This window comes from Anas acuta, chromosome 2 (genome assembly GCF_963932015.1).
Source record: "Anas acuta chromosome 2, bAnaAcu1.1, whole genome shotgun sequence".
Lineage (NCBI taxonomy): Eukaryota > Metazoa > Chordata > Aves > Anseriformes > Anatidae > Anas > Anas acuta.
The window spans coordinates 137,556,967-137,576,111 of NC_088980.1; the positions used below are offsets into that span (position 1 = coordinate 137,556,967).

At 43.6% G+C, this 19,145-nt stretch overlaps 1 protein-coding gene across 45 annotated transcripts in view; it reads left to right on the forward strand.

Annotated features, from left to right (window-relative positions):
- Positions 1 to 16,660: 16,660 nt before the first annotated feature.
- The window catches only part of RIMS2 (regulating synaptic membrane exocytosis 2), a 447,566-nt gene continuing 445,081 nt past the window's right edge, over positions 16,661 to 19,145 (forward strand). For 10 of the 45 annotated variants that reach the window (XM_068672421.1, XM_068672429.1, XM_068672435.1 and 7 more), the window contains exon 1: positions 16,663 to 17,444. In XM_068672421.1, coding sequence (XP_068528522.1) covers positions 17,275 to 17,444 — 170 coding nt within the window. In that variant the 5' untranslated portion in view covers positions 16,663 to 17,274. Of the gene's footprint in view, positions 17,445 to 19,145 lie in introns of all 45 variants that reach the window. The other 35 variants (XM_068672439.1, XM_068672432.1, XM_068672437.1 and 32 more) reach the window with 7 other exon arrangements.

Sequence of the window (19,145 nt, forward strand, 5' to 3'; positions counted from 1 at the left end):
CCCCTTTATCCTCCTCGTCTTCTGTTTCCCCCATGCTTCTTTCTCCTCAGTCTACCTTGTTTCCCTCCTTTTACTCACGTTTGGTGTTGCACATTACTGTAATCCCCTTAAATCCCATCATAAATTTTACATGGTCCCCAATTTCTCTGTTTTGTTCCTAAATTCTCTTCCCCATGTATCCTGCAAGAATCCTTTAGGCAATAACCCCCCTCTGTTTGCACAGCTTTCCAGGAGGGTTCCTGTGCTTCTTTCAGTGGTTTTATACCATTTGAATCATTTTAATCATTCTCCTTTGGTTTTAGGGCAAGTGTGTTGTTTTCCAGCAATTCATTAATTGTTCTTCTGATCCTTGCCACATCTTTGTATTTACTTTGCTTACCTTTAACCAGGTAACTTAACATGCTCTGCTATATCCAAGTATCTTTGTGGTGCTTTCTAATCCTATGCATTGAACTAATAACGGGGCTGTTGGAGTAGAATTCATCTTGTTTAACCTTAGATGTCTGCAATACAGGCGTGGTAAAGAGCTTTGTGCTCCTGAGCTCTTTTTATACTTGGTAGAGATAAATAGATATGGAGAAACATTCCCTAAAATACCTATCTTAAACATTTATGTTAAGATTTAAAATTTTGTTGTATTTTATCAGTAACATCAGGACACCACAGACAGCTGGTTAACCTGTGAATATCTCAATTTGGTCAGAATCACGCACTGAGGTGATTCAGCTTAAGAGGAACAAAAGCAATGAAAAGTGTTAGACGACAATTTCTGGAAGTTCTTGTCTGCTATGCGGCATCACAAGTCTAAAACCTTTGAAGGGAGATGAATGAGGTTCTGAAGCTGAGGACAAAGAAATTTCTGTGGATAATAGTTTGCGGGAAACTTGAAGAAGAGCTTACTGTTGTACCAGGGAAAGATGGAAAAGTATTTGAAGAAGGTGGGCTTTAATTAGGAAGAAAAGACTTTTGTGCTCACCCAGGGCTTCTCGGACATAAGAAGGTCTGTGAAGAAAAGTAGGACAAAATCAAAGATCATAGTTCAATGCTAGCAACTAAAACCTGTTGAAACTGGCGTTGCTTATTATATTGAAAAGATACACACTTCTTCTGAGTTGAAGATCATGTTATTTAGACAAAGTCTGAAGTTTAAGGACTTATTTTGAAAGGTGATGAGCAGTTGCTGTAATATTGCCTGTAAGCAGAGCTGCTGTATTCCATCACCTTGAAAATTTGATCTGGGATCGCTGTGGATCTTGGGCAATGAAGTGGAAGGTCTTGATTTTCAAGCTTTTGATATATGAATAAATGTTGGCATTCTTAGTAGGTTTTATTTTGTCCAAGTCTGGAGCACTTTCAGCAGATACAAGTGTTTGCATCCTCAGAGGGCAGATGGATGTGATCAGCGGTTCATAGCATGTTGCATCATGTTTCCCACTCCGAGGGCTAGGGTGGGCAAGAACAAAGATCTTCCAGCAGACAAAAAAGCCTGCTGATTATTAAGAAGATAAATGGATGGAGGCAGTGTTTTGACCATCATTGTAAAAATGTGATTAAAAAATCACAGTATGATAGAAAACCACAGATTTAATATAGATTTACTGGATGTGCTGCACTCACGTATTTATTAAAAGCTTCTAACGTGTGTTCGAGCAGAAAGGAGTTATTTGAAGATATGCCGTTTTTTTTTCTGAGAGTCCTATTGTAGAAAACAGTTTTTGTTTAGTGGCCTGAAAATGCCATGAATGCACAAGAGCATGTAGAAGCTTGTTTGTGCGATGGCACAAGGAGCGAGCGGCTGGTGGGAGGTGGCAAGGGACCGGGGATCTGTTAGTTCTGCTACCAGGGGCTGCTACATCGGACTCGTGTGTGAGACAAGTCCCCCAGTTTGTGTGTTGATGGAGAAAAACCCTTCCAGCAGCTGCCCAGACTTGGTCTGAGCCCTCCTGCTTGACTCTGGAGCAAATATTCCCGGGTAGGCAGGCAGCAGCAGCTCTGTCGCTGTTCATTTCCTTTTCCTTTCTCTTCATCCTGCAAGAGCAGATGTTTGCTGTTTTTCTGCACTTTGGGATCTAAGGCAGAGATTGAATAGGATTTGAGGATGAAATCACATCTTTGTATTTGTAAAATTGGCTTTATCAGAGAATTACAGATTTTTCCACCAGTACGGTTGTCTTTCTCTTCTCTTTTTGTTCTCGTCACATCCCTGCTTCCCTAAAGAGCACCTCAGAAATTCTTTCTTTCTCTGTGGTTCCCATTGGCTTTGATCTACCATTTAGCTCTTGCGAACCAGAACACACAAGTACCTCTTTCATGAGGTTATTTCTACCATTTAACATGACCTGGTGGAACATTACCCTGAATCCCTTTAGAACGCTGATGATTAAGCTCTAGAAGGCCCGTGCTTGCTTTAATCATTTTCAGATGCCTCCAAACCTGCACCACGGGGCTTCTGGTGTGCGTGGAGTTTGGGACGTAATAGCGGGAAGGCAACCCGGTATCAAAGACGCCTGAGGATGAGCAGAAAGGAGAGCCGAGGGGAAGGATTATCAGCATACCGGCAGGTTTTACAAGCTGCCCGAAGCGCTGGGGTTTGGCACAGCAGGAGCCGAGTGAGTTTTAAGTCACAGACGGAAAAGGAAGGAGCATGTCAGCAGTTTTCTCACTCGGTTTGAGTAAAGGCGATAGGGAGAAATCGCTCTCATGACGTACAGTATGTAAGGCAAAATATCTAAAATACTTTTTTTTTTTTTTTTCCCACAAATGGGATAATCCAGCATTTAGGTCTGAAGGCAAAAGATTCATTGGCTCAGCTGGATATCTAAAGGTATCATATTTATAGACCGGCTATTTCAGGATTGGAGCCTGTGTTCTTTTGCATCACTTAAGGCAAAATTTAACCTTGGCAAACAAAACCACTGGCAATATTTGCAGTGGCGTCATTCTCGAGTGAGTACTTAAAATCAGAAAATGTTAGGACATCCATGATAAGCCACTGTTTTTACATAATCCTGTCAGTTACAGCTGTCTGGTGGCTTCGGTACAATATCTTGAACAGAAAATGTTCACTATCAGAAGTTAAAGCACCATGCAGTAGGTAACTGGATTATGATATTGATGTCAAACTGTGGAATAAACTTAATGCAGTAATTGGGTGTCTAAATGTGATTTGAAACTGAGGTTTCATCAGAAGGTTTTTTTCCTGCCCCAGGAATAAAAAGAATAAAAACAGGAATCTGGCTCAGTGACAGTTCTTTAAATTGTGGACAATGCGTAGTAATTTGCTTTAGAAGACAAATACCTTTATGGCTTTTGTGTTTTATTCTGTGGGGAGTGTTTACATAAACTGCCCTAGATGTAGATTTTCACTGAACCCTATACATGGAAGAAACATCATCGTGGATTTTGGGCTGAGTCAGAACTCAGCTGGGTGGTCAGAAGGGATGGTGGTGGACATGGGGAAAAAAATGAGGCAGAAATATTAGAACTAAATGCTGAAAAAAATGTTTTAAAAAGTTTTGTTAAAATGTTTAGTAACCAAAACCTTCACTCACATGACAGAAAGAGCTGATGGAGTAGTGAATAGGTGAATCTTTCACCAAGAGAGCTGGAGGAAGAAGCTGCAGATCAGTCAGGTTCTTGTTTTATTGTGTGTTCTTAATTCAGCCCACTTTTCATATTATCAGAAATGTAAGAGGTCAGCTCTCTTTAAGCTGTGCTATCACAAGCCACTGCCTTCACGTTTTTCCAAGTTTTGCTACAGAACTGCTGCTTCAGCTAACACTCGGGTTTGCCCGGCTTTGTGGATGCCGAAACTCCTGCCTTGGGCCATGAGGTGAAGGCGTGCCCAGTCCAACAACACGGCGTGCCTCATCCAATGCAACCGCTTATCTGTGAGCAAGCAAGGCAAACACCCACACCGAAAGCAGCTTTCCATCCTCCTGCGCACAGGTGTATGTTTAATGCATAGCTACAAAAGACTCCTCGCTTGCAGCGGGCGTTAGATTTCCCCGCTGGAGGCTCGCCATGGAAAAGCAAGGCTTTCCACTTGAGTCATTTCTCACAGACGCACTCATGCACAAGTGTCTGTTTTATTAAAGGAGCTAATAAACAACAGGACTTCCCTCTTACAGAGCAGCACGGCTATCCGAGGCCATGCTGATTTCCACCACCTTTGTTTTTTGACTTTCTGCCCTCAGGAGATCTTCGTCCATTCTGACAGCTCTTCAGGCACGAGGTTTTTATTGATGTGTCCAGGAGGTAGGTGTCATCAGCAATGTCTAGATCTACACGTGTGTGACTTGACCACAGAATTTCACTGTCCTGAAGATCTCGTGCTTCTGAAAGCTAAAGGATATGAAAATCAATACAATAAATTCACTATTAGCTCTAGACCACGTGGTTAGACATCTTGGCTCGTCTTAATGAAAATACACTTTTTTTTTTTTCCTGAATATTATGGAAATGTAAAAAATTTGGAGATTCTTTTGAAAGCTTTTTAAAGTCAACAGAATCTAGGGTGTTAGGTGTGTGGCATTTTTTGTTGTTGTGCCTTTTTAGTTCAGTGATGGTGCACAGCCTGAAAATAAGGCCAGCGTACCATCAGGCAGACAAAAGTAGCCTGAAGATGCAGTGTTGTTGCAAATCCAATTCAGTGTAGTCAGTAGAAGAATTTTCTTGAGGAGACTGTGATAATATGTCAGTTTTACAGTCACTAAAATTATCTTTTGGGTAAGTTTTTGGAGGTTTTTCTTCCACGTTCTTCTACAGTAGAGTCATTCTCTTGTGCTCAGTTCAAGATTTAGAGCATCATTTTCTGTTCCTTTTTCCTGCCTTCTTTGAGCAGATCTGATCTGTTTTTATCCAACACCATGCCTTACAGTGCTTCAGTTTTGTAAGCTACTTTCAGCTTAATGCAAGATGATTTTCGCACAGTTGCTGTCTTATTTGAATTACCCAAATTGATTTTTTTTTTTCCAGATGACAAGGCAGTTTCAGTATGCAATGGAAGTGTCTTCTCTTTAATTTTCATTTTTTGGACGGTATTAACAATTCATCATTTGTTTTTATTAGCTCATTCTAGCTATGGTTAAAATCACCTGCAAGCTTTTTGTGGTTGGAAGACAAACCTCAGAAGCCACTTTTTTTTGCTGCCTGCCAATGCAATTGTCTTTTCTTCACAGCCATGCACATTCCCTTTTGCCACTTCTAATGCCATTTTGCCATGAGCATTTGGGAGGTTCTGCAAGCCTGGCCCTCTCTTATGAAGACATACAGTCCCATTGCAGGAACCCACCTCTCCTTCCAGCTGCTGAAAAATACTAGAAAATTCTTAGTATTAAAGGATATTTTACTTAAGATACTCAAAATTAGTTTATGCCAAAGCTGAAAATTATGCCTGTCAATGTGGAAAACTTGTTCTTTTAAGAACTGACATTTAAATTCCAAGAATTTCAGTGATGATTTTCTAATTTCCTTCTTTTTCAAGTATTTGCTTTAAATTTGTTTTCCTGATGGCAACACATATGCCATATTCACTGTCGTCACCTGCAACTTATATGCCCAAAGTTCAGAGGAATGAAGAAAACTTTCTGCAGATTAAAAACTGGTGTGCCTGTGTTTTTCCTTACCACCAAGCTTTTGTGGGCATGAGAGCCTGTTCTTGCCATCTTGATGATTACGTTGGATTGAAGTTGGATGAGCTCTTCATCGGTGCTGCTGTGTGAGCAAATTCTGGGTTTAGCCTGTATTCTGCTGTTCCTGCTCTCCCATCCTCACCTACCCATGGCAGTGGGGGTGTGCTGTTAATGGGGGTTTATATGAGGTTTTAGAAGATGGTTTTCTAACGTGGCAATGCTGGGAGGGTTTTTGTCCTTGCCTACTACCTTGACCTGTGTACCTGTGCCGTCGCTGTTGATCGTCTCTTATCCCATCTCTTTGGGCTCTTTGCGTGGTGTCACTCACAGTCGGGGCAGCTCTCTCTTTCCCTCCAGCTGGGGAACCTGAGTAGTTCATGATTTTATTATTGTTCTTCAATTTGATACAATCTGTTCCTGACCATCTGTACCCACTCACGCTGAGAATATCAATACTGTAATTTTCCATCTCCCTCGTAACTTGAGCTGATTTTTCCAGCTTGCAGCATCGTGTGTACATGCCAGGAGCTTGTACATAATGTGGAGTGACTCTGGAGCAGCAGCTACTTCACGGGTCCGGCTCCTTGCAGGGTTGGACTGGCGCTTGTTGCACAGGTTTGTTTGGGACTATCCACTCATCCAAGGAATTGAGATGGAAATTGTCATGGAGACAAAGTGAAGACTTAGCCAGTAATATTCTTGAAGAGGGAGGTGGTCAGCCTTGCCTCCAGCTCCCACGCGTGAAGAACTGGGAGAGGAATTTCCGTCTGGCCTCTAAGGTGGATGTACCCGGCCGTGGTAGACCTGTCGGGAGCTTACATAATCCTGCTGGCATAACTCTGGATCAGAGTCTCCTAAGCAACCCTAACACAGCAAGGTACTAGCCCCAGAAATGGGGAAAAATATGTTTTTGACTCTGGGAACGTGGGGGGTGTGTGTATATTCAGCATAATGCTGGCAATTTATATTTTAGTATACTCAGAATTAAGCAGGTTAAATTAGCTTTTTCTCTATTTGTTTGTAGCTGGTGCTTAGAGGATTTTGAAAATCCTATTCTCAGCCATCAGCTAATTTCATTTACATCAAAAATACCACAACTGTTATGTGTTGTCTGGTGACCTGTTTTTTCAACATTTTTTCTAAATGCTTTCTTTCTGCATGTAACATTTTGAAGTAAAATGCTTCTAAATGCTATGTGAATAGAAATCTGATAAATTCATTCCTTTCAGTATTTAGTCAATCCTTCAGGTCCTGCAGATGCCTACATTTGTGTGTGTGTGAGAGAAAGAGAGAGAACGAGAGAATATGGGGGAGTATAAAGATGCATAATGGACTACAACAAGAGGTTTCAGTGATGTTATAAACCACAGGACTGATGTTCAGATAGTTTATGGTCCAGTTAACAGAAACTCTCAATAGAATCATATCTTTATAAATCAAAATTTGTCTGTTGCATATTTTCTATATGTGGTTCTGACTCATGAATCTATGCCCTGTAGAAATTTCTATTCCTTCTTGAGTCATGCAAATGTAGCTTCCTATCACCCCAGATCTTGCTTCCTCCAGTGATTAGCCCTGTTGCACCCTACTCTGTTGTCATGTAGTCTTTACTTCATGTAACGTCACCATTTGGGAAATATATATATATAAAATGTTGATTTATTTATTTTTTTATATTTCAAAAATAATGTGGAATTAATTGTGCCCAAACTGGAGAAGTAAAAGAGGCAGTCAGCACAAATTAAATGGACAAAATAGGAAGAAAAGTTGATGTACATAAAACCAGAATTATTTTATGCTACTTTGAGGATGAAGTTCTAAATGCAGCAAATCATTGATAAACACATGTAGGCGTCATCATATAAAGGGGCAATACATTTCTCCACATTAAATGGTTTAGTCAAGTAACAAACAGGTTAACCCTTTCTTCTTTAAGCTATTTTATGAGAATGTTAAGTGAATCTTTGTGTATACTACTCATTGTGTGCATGAATAAAGGAAAAAACCTACCATAAAGCAATGGAGTTAAATAGTTGCTAGATGCTGAATTGTGGCAGTATAGTCTTCAGGGACACAGCAGATGAATATATGAAAGTCTAAGAAGCAACACGGGGTGGACAAAGTCACAGGAGTCAACTTCCTAACCAGAAATGAGAAATAGTTCCTCCTGAGAGAAGCAAGAAGCCATGTGGCAACATGTCCTCCTTGCTCTGAGGGCAAGTCATCAGTGTCACCCTCAGCTGTCCTGCAGTTAGCTGCTGCTACTGGTCAGATGCAGCACTTCAGTTTTTATATCTTATGCTGCATCTGCTGATGGAGATAAAGAAATTAACATTTTCTTCTCTAAGAGAAATGTTGAGGTGTTGGCCAAGGGAAGTGCTTTGAGTAACAGCCAGATTGGCAAAATCTGGCAGCCCATTTTGAAAAGAGATTGCTCTATGTTCTGCTGCAGATGATGCTCTCAATTTTGTATTGAATTGGTTGTCTTTGAAGCCAGATCAAATACATCATCCCTTGGTCAATATCCATTTAGCTGGGCAGGTTCACCAGAGACATCATTGGTAAAGTTTGCAACATGGTGACTGGATCTGTGGTCTGTACGGTTAGTAAATGAGAGGAGGGAAACCACTGTGTCCCTAGTGTGAATTATTATTTTATTATTATGGCGTATCATTATTAAAATAGTAATTACTATTATTATTTTTTTGGAGAAGGCCATTGCCTGTTTCATTAAAATTAGATGACAAGAGGAGGAACCAGCTTTTGAAACCAATTTGTCAAATGGTGTCTTGTCCTATGCTCCTCTTGGGGAATGGTGATTTTTAAATACATAGCAATGCCTTATTTCCCCATTTTTTCTAGCATCTTATTTCATTTTTCTATACTTTTACACTGAGGTTTACATATGGTTGTGTTACAGGCTTTATGATTTTTGAACTGCTGATGGCCATTAATGCTTTTGACAATGGTGGTGTGATTTACATAGGGGTGAATACCTATGAAATCCTTAGTATCACCAACAAAATGCCAACAGTTTTTATTGATGGTTTCTTTATTGCCATCCTTTGAAGTAGCTGGCATGGGGGAATGCACTCACAGAAAGGTAGCTAATCATCAGAACAGCTCATACATAAGAAAACACAGGGAAGAATGCATAACCAGAGAAATGATAGAAGAAGAATTTATTTGGATATTACTGCCAATACATTAGTGGATAATAACAATGATAACAACAACAACAATAATAAAATATTTATCTAGCTGCTGTTACTGAGAGAAGGAGAACAGTAATGAGATGAGCACTATAAGGACGGGACTGCGTTACTGAAGTAATTGTAAATATCTGAACCCCCGAGCAGCCGGATACCTGCTTGCTATTGCAAATGCAACAGGTTTATTGCCTCCCTAAATTCATGTGTAGAACAAATTCAGCCTGCTAGTATGGCTGCTGCTAGAATGCCTGCTCATTTTGTTCTGTGGGAGAGCACAGAAATTGGCTGTGGATCCCTCCCCATGCAAAAGTAGAGACGAGGCTGGGAAGTCTTTCTGTGCAGTGTCTCCAGTTTTAGCTTATCAATACACCAAGTCTATAGCATAAGCCTAAATTGTAGTGTGTTGTTCAATGAAATACAGGCTACAGAGCAGTTTTAACTGAGTTTTGTGTGATTTCTAGGTGTTGGGGTAGTTATTGGTTCTGTTCTTTTCCTTTCCAAGTCATACAAATCTGGCTTTTGAAAGTATCACCTACTAGTTTTATACTGGGTATAGTCCCTTTTAAAAGAGGCAGGCCAGGCTTTAACAGCTGATAGCCTGAAGTACTGTCTCATTCCTTGTACACATTTCTGGTACATCCCTTTACTTTTGAAGAAGGAAATTCACTACCTTTCACTTTGGTATTCCTCTTTGAAATGCAAGATGAAATACTAGAAATTTGCTCTTTTTTTTTTTTTTATTTATTTTTTTTATTACCTCTTCTCCTCCATCCCTTCCTTCTCAAGACAATTCTTCATACAAAATGCTTTTTTTTTTCTTATTTTTTTTTTCTTTTTTTTTCCCCTGCCCTCTGTGAAAATAGATGTTTCCAAGCCACTGCTTCTTCCAGCTCCCTCTCATCAGGAAAAGCTGGAAATAGAAGTAAAATATAAAGGGAATGTTTTTAACGTTTTAACTATCTTTGCTGTCTGTCAGCAAACCAAAAACATACTTTTCGTGTTAATTTGTATGAGCCTGTATCCTGAGGAAGGTAATAGTTATATTCAATGGGCACGTATTTTCTTAGACTAATGTTGCTAGTAAAAGTGGACAAGCTTTTGTGCACATAAATCCCTTTTCAGAATGTTCTGATTTCCTATTTATTAGGAAATTATTATGAATGTAATTATATGAATGTAGCTAGCGAATGAATCTTGTTTTAATCATACTTGTGCTTTTAAGTGTGGCAGAATCCTGTTCTGGAGAGCAGACCACAAAGCAGGCACAGTAGTGTTACCATGCATTTGCTGACTCTAATTTGGCCTAATGCAATTTTTCCCTTAGCCCAGTAAAATGACAGAGTTGATTAATGTTGATTAATACTGTTCTTCATAAACTTTTCATGCTGCACAGTTTGATTTTATCTGAGGTATGTCAAGTAGTATCAAGGGGAGTTATTTTTGGGAAACCAGTATTTGAAAGAGTCAAATAAGTGCTGTACGATCTCAAAACACAAAAAATAAATTGTTGTCCAGTTAGACTTTAGCTTTTGTTGTTCCAGTCTCTGGAATATACAGAGGACTTTCACAGAATACTGGCTCCTTACTTTAGGTACTGTAGTTAAAATTGTAATGAAAGACTGTTTGAATAATAATAATAATAATAGTCTTATACCCTTATGCTTTTAGAAGTATTATAGTAGTGTTACATCTTCTGTGTTTATCTATTATTTGAATTAATTGAACTTCATGATTAATTTTCTGGTCATTTGGCAGATGTGAATCCTAGATAGGTAGATTTCTAGATAGAAAATACCATATGCTAAGCTTTAATTATCATCCCTTTCAGGCATATTTTCATTATCAAAGCTGCTGTATTCCAGGTTTGCGAGAATTAACCTTAGCTGAAAATTCAAACAGCTAAAGCCCAGCTGGCTTTGGGTTTTGAGGAAAATGATCAAAGTCAAGCCAGTATTTTCTCTCTCTTGCCAATGCAGAGGCCACAACCTACACTGGATGTAATGAATGGAGGACCTCAGTAAAGAATCAAAAAGGCAGGGACACCTCCCACCAGACCAGGTTGCCCAAAGCAACCTTTCTTATAACTCCCCTTCAGGTATTGGAAGACTGCAACAAGGTCTCCCTGGAGCCTTCTCTTCTCCAGGCTGAACATCCCCAGCTCTCTCAGTCTTTCTTCCCAGGAGAGGTGCTCCAATCCTCTGAGCATCCTCATGGTCCTCCTTTGGACCCACTCCAACAGGTCCATGTCCTTCTTGTGCTCTGGGCTGCATACCTGGGTGCAGAAAAGGCCTGGTTTTGCGTGGATGGATGTTCTCTTCGTTGTCGAACAGATACACCTCACCTTTAAACTTCCTGCCCTTGTGATACTGTGGAAAAGTTTAAACAGTTCTCCTCCAGCAGTACCCTCCAGCCTTCAAAACCATCTCTCCTTATTTTTCTTCAAGGATCTCTTTGACCCCATCTTATGATAATGTCTGTGGAGAAAAATAAAATAAAAAAAAAACAAACTTCCATTTATTTACTCTTGCTAACTTTATCTGACTGCTATCTTCTCATTTCAACCCACTGTGTTTATGTGAGTTACCCACCAGTTGCATTTTGTCTGTGGCTCTCTGACTCCGAGCTTTCGGTGGCAGCAGGCTGTTGTCTGTGCTATTTTTTCTATAAATATCTGGGACACTACAGTCCTCATACGTGACTAGACTTTCTAGGAATTACTGTAGTAATAATAATATGTCCAGATATTATTATGACTTTTAATAATGGATAATGAATTTAGAGACATAATCTCAGGGTGGACTCCATTAAAAAGAAACAAAAGAAAACAAAACAACAACCAACCAACCAACAAAACCACACTCATTTCTGTCTTGTATAAAACCATAAGATTTGGGACTTTCAAGCTGTCACTACAATAGGGATGAATATGGACCTGAGAGCTCATACAGGATACTCTGTACCAGTTCTGAAGGACAATTCTGTGACTAAATGAACAACAACAAAAAGTCACATGGGATTTAAGAATACTGGTGTTTCTTCTGAAGCAGCTTGAGATCAGGGGTCAGGGAAAAGGGTTTAGAAGGCAGCAAACAGACAAGGCAATGCCGCATGTGTATGTTATAGGAATGTCTGACAAAGCTCTAAGTACCTGATGTGCCAGGGTGAGTGCGTGTTTTATGTACTGACTAACATCTACATGCTCAACGTTGCTGATTTGCCAGGGGAAGTTTAGGTTGGAAATGAGGAGACATTTCTTCTCAGAGAGAGCAGCCAGGCACTGGGATGGGTTTGCCCAGGGAGGTGGTGGAGTCACCGTGCCTGGGGGTGCTCAAGGAGAGGTTGGACGTGGTGCTTGGGGACATGGTTCAGTGGGTGACATTGGTGGCAGGGGTGTGGTTGGACCAGGTGATCTTGGAGGGCTTTTCCAACCATAATGATTCTCTGATTCTATGATTTTGAAATACTTACAGTATCTGACAACTCAGAACACTCAAGCAAAAACCAAAGGGCCCTAGCTGGGCACAATTTTAAATACCAATGAAGGGCCCACGGATGATCAATAAATATAGATTTTTGTATGGGTTTAGCATGATTTTTGAAAATTATCTGTGTAATTGCTACACTGTTGAAAACAAAATCTTTAACTTATTACTGTTATGGCCTATCAGCGTACAGGAATTCAATTACTGCCCAGTTACTTGGGAGCACTGATGGTACTGTTCAAGAACTGAACGGGTTCAGATTGCCTGCATTCTTGTCATTATGCAGGAATTTTTAGCTTTTTTCAAAAAAATCCTCTTTTGAGCTTCAACTTACTAACTGAACAGCAATTAAAATTGAAATGTCAAATTCAGGCAGAAATATTGAGCAAGTTTAAGATCCTATAAAGACATTCATCTACACCTGTAATTCAGCATATGGTATCTTACACAGCTCAATATTTCAAACTAAGCATTTAATCAGAATTACAGGCATGAGACATGATAAAGCTTTTAGAATTGATCATATTTAAGATTTTATGAATTGTATGTATTTTCTCTGGACAAAACACCCCAAGCCCTAGAAATCCTGTCCGTCAAGTATCCCATTCAGAAAACAATCTAACTATCTCACACAGTTTTCAGCTGCCTGTGCTTGCTGAACACCTACGTGCCAGTGCCTTTCCCCCCTGGTAGCCACCAGCTTGGTACACTGAGAGGAGGCAAAAAATGTCTTGTCACCCCGGCTGATTTAGGAATAAATAAATAAAAAAGGTTGGAACTCCCCTGTAAGCCCAGGAGTCACCATGATGGACATGGTGAGACTGCAGCCCTCTAATCCAAAATACCTGTCATTCTTCAAATTGCTTGTGGGGAAGTATCCAACTGAGAGAACAAATTGTCCGGAGCCGCAAAAAATTACATATAGCAAAATCCTCCTGGAAGAAACCAAATGAAAAATGTAGGCAACATTATACAGTATTAGCTTCCTCAATTTAGACAGAGGAAAGCTGGGAAAGGTCCAAGACAACACCAATAAAACAGTCAATGATGGTTTGACAGCACTTTGTACAGAACCCGGGAACAGCAAATTGTTGCAGCATAAAGTTTTTTTCCTTCCTCAGCAGGAATTAGAGGAGTGCCTTGTAAAAGAACGAAGAGTCCTGTAGGATGCATTTCTTGCTGGGTTTGATTTGATCTATTGGGAGTCTGAGTGCTGGAGGTTTTCAACCACGAACGTTTTTCACTGATCTATAACAGAATGCTTTGAAGTCCCTTTCATGTCAGCTACATAAAGATGTTTTCCAAATTAATCTTTCAACTTGGGACAGAAATAATGGAAAGAGTTAGTTCCACTGGAATGCTCCCTTACACAAAACATTAAAAAGCAGATGTTAGCTTTACCTTTTCAGGAAAGAATTACACTTAGCACACTTGAACAATGAATCTACTAACTCATTTGCTCTTGTAGCTGCTCTAAGGAAGGAAATGGGATTAAGTATAATGAGACCCTTAGTGAAAGACATTCTGTGGTCTTTAACCTGATAAAATCAGGTTAAAATACCACTGTTTCCTTGGGAACCCCTTGTCTGACAGAACTGGAAAAGAACAGAAAAAAAAAAAAAAGTATTAAAAAGCTTGCATTATTAACCCTGCTGGTATCAGTACATGTAGATAACTCATAGAAGCCACCAGAAGAAAGTACCTTTGATATATGAAGGCATTTTCAGTTGTAGCTTATACAATAGAAGAACAATTCCGACAGAAGAATGTAAAACAGGAATGTGAGTCTGGCTTTTCTGAGGATAGCAGTGTATTCAGAATGGGAGCTGAAATGAAGAGGAAGGGCAGGTACCTGGAGATGTGACCCATGAAAGCAAAGGCCAGGGTCTGTAGACATTTTACTGTTGAGGGGATTACGAATGAATGTTCCTTAAAAATAAATTTCAGAAACGATCATACTACATAATAATAATTTGTCTTGCTGGTTGATTGTACATTATTATTGACACAATTACTCTGGAGTAGGTAGAGAAGTTTGCTCTGAGCGTATTTTCATCAATATGTCATCTGGGTAATGTAAATAGCAGGAGCAGCTTGGGACAATTCCGTGCAAGTTGACGGGAACATGAACAAATAATGTTTCTTTTTAATTGCAGGAAAATGTGAGGAATGATAGGTGGAGCTGATGAGAAAAAAAAAAAAAGGAAGGTAGCAGCATAGAAAGGTCAAGCAGAGCCATTTCTTCAGTGAGTCACAGGATGCTCTGAATCTGCTCTATCCTTTCAAAGCAAATAACTAGATATTATATGGGGATTACAGTTCCCGTCCCTGGATTTGTTTATAGTTACATGTTTAGTGATATAGGATTTAGTGGGAACAGGGCAAATACCAAAGAGAAAAGAAAGCTCTTGAAATTCTGTGGTCATGTTGAGAGGAAGTACTTGTAATTTGTGGATGGAAAATCAGAGGCATGTTGAAATGATTTCAGAAGCAGAGACTATAAATCCAGGAAGTTGAGAGGTAAATGCCCATTGGAAAGAAATTTAGGTGGATGAAGCCATGCACAAAGAACAGTAGCACTGTCTTGCAACAACACCTAAGATGCACTTGGTGTTTATGGCTGGGACACCGCATAAACTATTTGTGAAACAGCTGTGTAACCTGGCAGGGCGGAGAGGCTGCTTTGAAGCCATCCTCGTACTTCTTTTTAATTATTCTTAGAAGTGATTGAGTGATTTCTCTCTTTCCTCACTTCCTCAGGATAAAATGTAGTTTCCCGAAGCGATCGGTCCAGTTAATTCAACATTTACAGATTGATAAGGACTGTACTATCTTTGGTAATCTGATGACACACGCTTCTACATTTCCTCCTCTTTTTGACTTAGATGCCAGATTTATCTAGTGCCTAGAAGAAACGAGGAACTGGGTGAGAGCCAGCTGGCTGGAATCCAGTCGGAAAGGTGAAGGTGATGTTGACTGGAAGAACAGAATGCTTTGAGGACTTGATGAAATTCAGACACTTTATTTTGTAAGGGTATCTTTTTAAATATAGCATGCTCGGTTTCTGTGCAAGGGTTTGTGTAGATTATTTATATTATAAATAGATAGTGTATGTATTATAAATAGATAATGTATATTATCTATTACACATAATGAGAGGCTACACCAAGAAATGGAATGGGCTCCTTTTAGCGAAAGATGCCAATGAATTTCTTGGACAAAATTAAAATTTGATGAATATGTGAGCATGATAAGAGGGATGGATTACTTCTGACATTTGCTTTACTAGAGACAACCTGTCACATTCTTTCGGTGATCTGTTCCTCCAGAACTTGTTTTCCCAAAGGAACAACGTCTTTAGTACAACATTGGAGGTAGAACTGTTTAGTTACTGGAAGTGTATCCTGGAATTCATTTGTGGTAGAAATACAGGTAATGAGGACCATGATACTTTCAGTATTTTTTTTTTGCAGGTCTTTGCACCTGGTTGTAAGTTGACGACCCATTAGAAACAGCACCAGAAATGTAAAATTTATGTTGGAGATTTCAAACTGTTCAAACTAAAGCTTATAAAACCACTTTATTACTGCTACATATACATATACAGTTGTATATATCACAGTTAATGTAAAATTTGGAGTTATGAGACAACGGCAGGTAGATCTCTACTGCTTGTGAATAGATGGACAAGCCAGAGATGCGGATTCTTCGGTGTCCCTGGACAGGTTATTTCCCGTTTATTGGGGCTGGATGGCAGTTTTTGGCAATGCATTTCGAGAAATCCCTTTTCCAGAAATTCCTCCTCGTCACCAAACTGCCGGCTTAGGCGGGGGTTTCAGACAGCGGAGGTTCTTCAGGAGGTCGATCCTGGTTTCCAGGGCTCCCTTGTCCCCTCAGCACCCCACCCTGCTCTCCTCCCTCAGACAGACGCCGGGGCAAACCCCGCGGCTCCCGCAGGCCTCAGAGGGGCCGGGGCTGAGGCAGGGCCAGGCCGTGGAGGCCCGGCCCGGCCCCACCTGTGGCGGGCGGCTCCTGGCGGCCATGCCCGGCCCTCCCTCACCCTCCCCGGCTTCTCCCCACCACACCGTGCCCCGAAGCCCGCTCAGCCCCGGGGCTCCACCCGCCCTCTCCTCCCCTCATCTCGGTCCTCGCGGCTCGCGTTGGCTCCTCCCTTCTGAATTTATTTATTTATTTAAATCGCGTCCATTTTTTTATTATTTTTTTTTTTTAATTTTTAAAAATTCCACCCACCACCACCCTTACAAATTAATTAAATAAATAAATAGCGATCGGCCGCTCCCTCCCTCTCTCCCTCCCTCCTTCCCCGGCCCCTCGCCGCCGCCCAGCAGCCGCTAGGGGCGGCAGCCGGGCCGGGCGCTGCTCAGGTGGTGGCGGTGGCGGAGGCGGAGGCGGAGGCGGTGGCAGCGGCGGGGGCGATGCGGGGCCCCCTCCCGTGACTCCGGCTCCTCCGCCATGCCATGGGTTAGGCGGCCTCCATCCCGGCGGCGGCAGCGGCACGAAGAAGCGGCGGCGGGGCTCGGCCGGGGCGAGGAGGAATTATGAGCCGCGGCTTCCCCCGCTGCGCTCCCCGGGGCGCCGGGGCTCCGCGCTCACCCCGAGCCCCCCCGGCAGCAGCGGCGGCGGCGGCCTCCGAGCCCCGTCTCCCGGCTCGGTGCTCGGGATAAGCCCCGCTCGCAGCGCTCCGGGCTCAGCCTTGCCCCTCTCTCTCCTTCCTCCTCCTCCTCCTCCTCCTCCTCCTCCTCCCTCCATCCCCTCCCCTCCCGCCCCGGGGAGCCGGCGGCGGGTGGGTGCGAGGTCGGGGCTCCCGGGCACCCCGCCCCTCGCCGTCGCTGTGCTGCCGGGCTATTGATTTGTATGTGCGGCTCCCGGCGCCGGCCGCTGCCGCTGGAGCCCGGGCAGCGCCTCCCGTAGCTTCCCCCCCTAAAGATGTCGGCTCCCGCCGGGCCCCGGGGCGGCCCTGCGCCTCCTCAGCCGCTGCCGGCGCCTCAGCCCGAGATGCCCGACCTCAGCCACCTCACGGAGGAGGAGCGGAAAATCATCCTGGCCGTCATGGACCGCCAGAAGAAGGAAGAGGAGAAGGAGCAATCCGTGCTCAAGTAAGGGCGGGCGCACCCCCCCCCCCCCCCCCTCCACCTTCTCCTTCCCTTCCTTCTCCCTTCCTCGCCCCGGCCCCGGGGGGTGGTGGCGGCGGCCGGGGGGCGCCGGGTGGGGACGGGGCCGGGCGGCGGCGGCTCCGCTCCCCCCCTCCGGCCCCGGCGGGGGCACGGCGCCCAACATGGCCGCACAGGTGCCGTCCTGGAGGGAGGGAGGGAGGGAAGGAAGGGGGGAGCCGGGGGGAGGTGGGTCGAGGCGGCGGGCTTGGCGCCGCCGGAGGGGGGCGGATCGGCGGCGGCGAGCTCCGTGCCGGGGCCCCGGCGAGCTGCGGGCGGTCAGCGTTGGCCCTGCCCGCTGCCCGCTGCCCGGGGCCTGCGCTCCGGCCGCCTCCCCGGGTGGGTTTGCAGCGCCGCCATCTTCCTCCGGCAGCGCGCCCGCCCCGCTGCGCCTCACAGGAGGGGGACGAGGGGCACCGGCACCGGCACCCGGCGGCCTTCAGCACCCGGAGCTGTCCGCACAGCCCCGCGGCAGCGCCTGGGAGCCGCCCCGGAGCGGCGCTGCCTCAGCCGGCACCGCCGGCACCGCTCCCCTCCCCTCAGCGCCTCCCCCCTCAGCTCCCCAAAACCGGTCCCGGGAAGCCGCCCCCCGAGCCTGGCGGCGCTGCCGCTGCTGTCACCATGATAAAAAACTTCCCCTTGCCGCCCGTCTGGCCGTGAGGTGCGCTCCTGAAGCACCCGGGGCGGCTCGCTGAGGTGTGTGGAGAGCGGTGGTGCGGTGTGAGCACGGGGAGTGGAGTGCCCCGAGCAGCTCCCAGCCTGCGCTCCTCGCTTGGCTTGCTGCTGGGACGCTTTTGTTACAGAGCAGCCCAGATTCTTTCACGTTTCTAAACGGTGTGATGCAAAAATAAACACGCGTTTGTCTAAAATCTCTCCTCTCGTACACAATCCTTGTCAAAGGGAAAGGAAAGTTACTGGAGTTGCACTGTAGGCACATAGTGCTAGCACTACAGCTGCTAAGAAAGCTCCTGGCAGCTTCTACGATCTCCATGCCTCCAGGATCAGTTTGGATGGTCAAGCTTAGAAATGAAAACCGAAGCCTTCTCATTTCGTGACCAGTGAAAGTCGGCTTCAGTGAAACAGGGCAGTTCTCATTTGTGGTCTTCAGGAGCTCGGGACAAAAGGGAGGTCTTCATCACCGTCTGAAGACAAACTAAAAACTTCTCGTGAGGTTTAGGCTCTGGTGGTGCCTCGCTGAAGTTTTCTCTTGAGTTCTGGGTGAGCTGTGAGGGGAATGGGGTGGCAATGAGTTTATACACAAAGGCTAGCCTGACACAGGCTCTATAATGAAAATGCTGGTGTCAGTGGAGTTTGGAGAGATGGCCCACAATATTTTATAGGATACTGAGATCTGGTGTCAGATGAATACCCCACCGGTTTAATTTTTCTTAAAGTGAAGCGGTTCCTTGTACCATCAGATATATCTGTATTCTGAAAATACCAACAGCTTTGTTAAGCACAACCCCTCACCAGTCACACAGGAGCGTGGTCCGCATTTTTAGGTAGGTATTACTGAGCTTAATTCTTTTGACAGACGTTTTCCTTCTGTCAAGAGAAGAGAAAGAAGAAAGGAAAAAAATCAACAACCCTGCATTTATATGAATGAACTGCTGTTATTGCATATAGATAAATATAGAGCTAAATCCT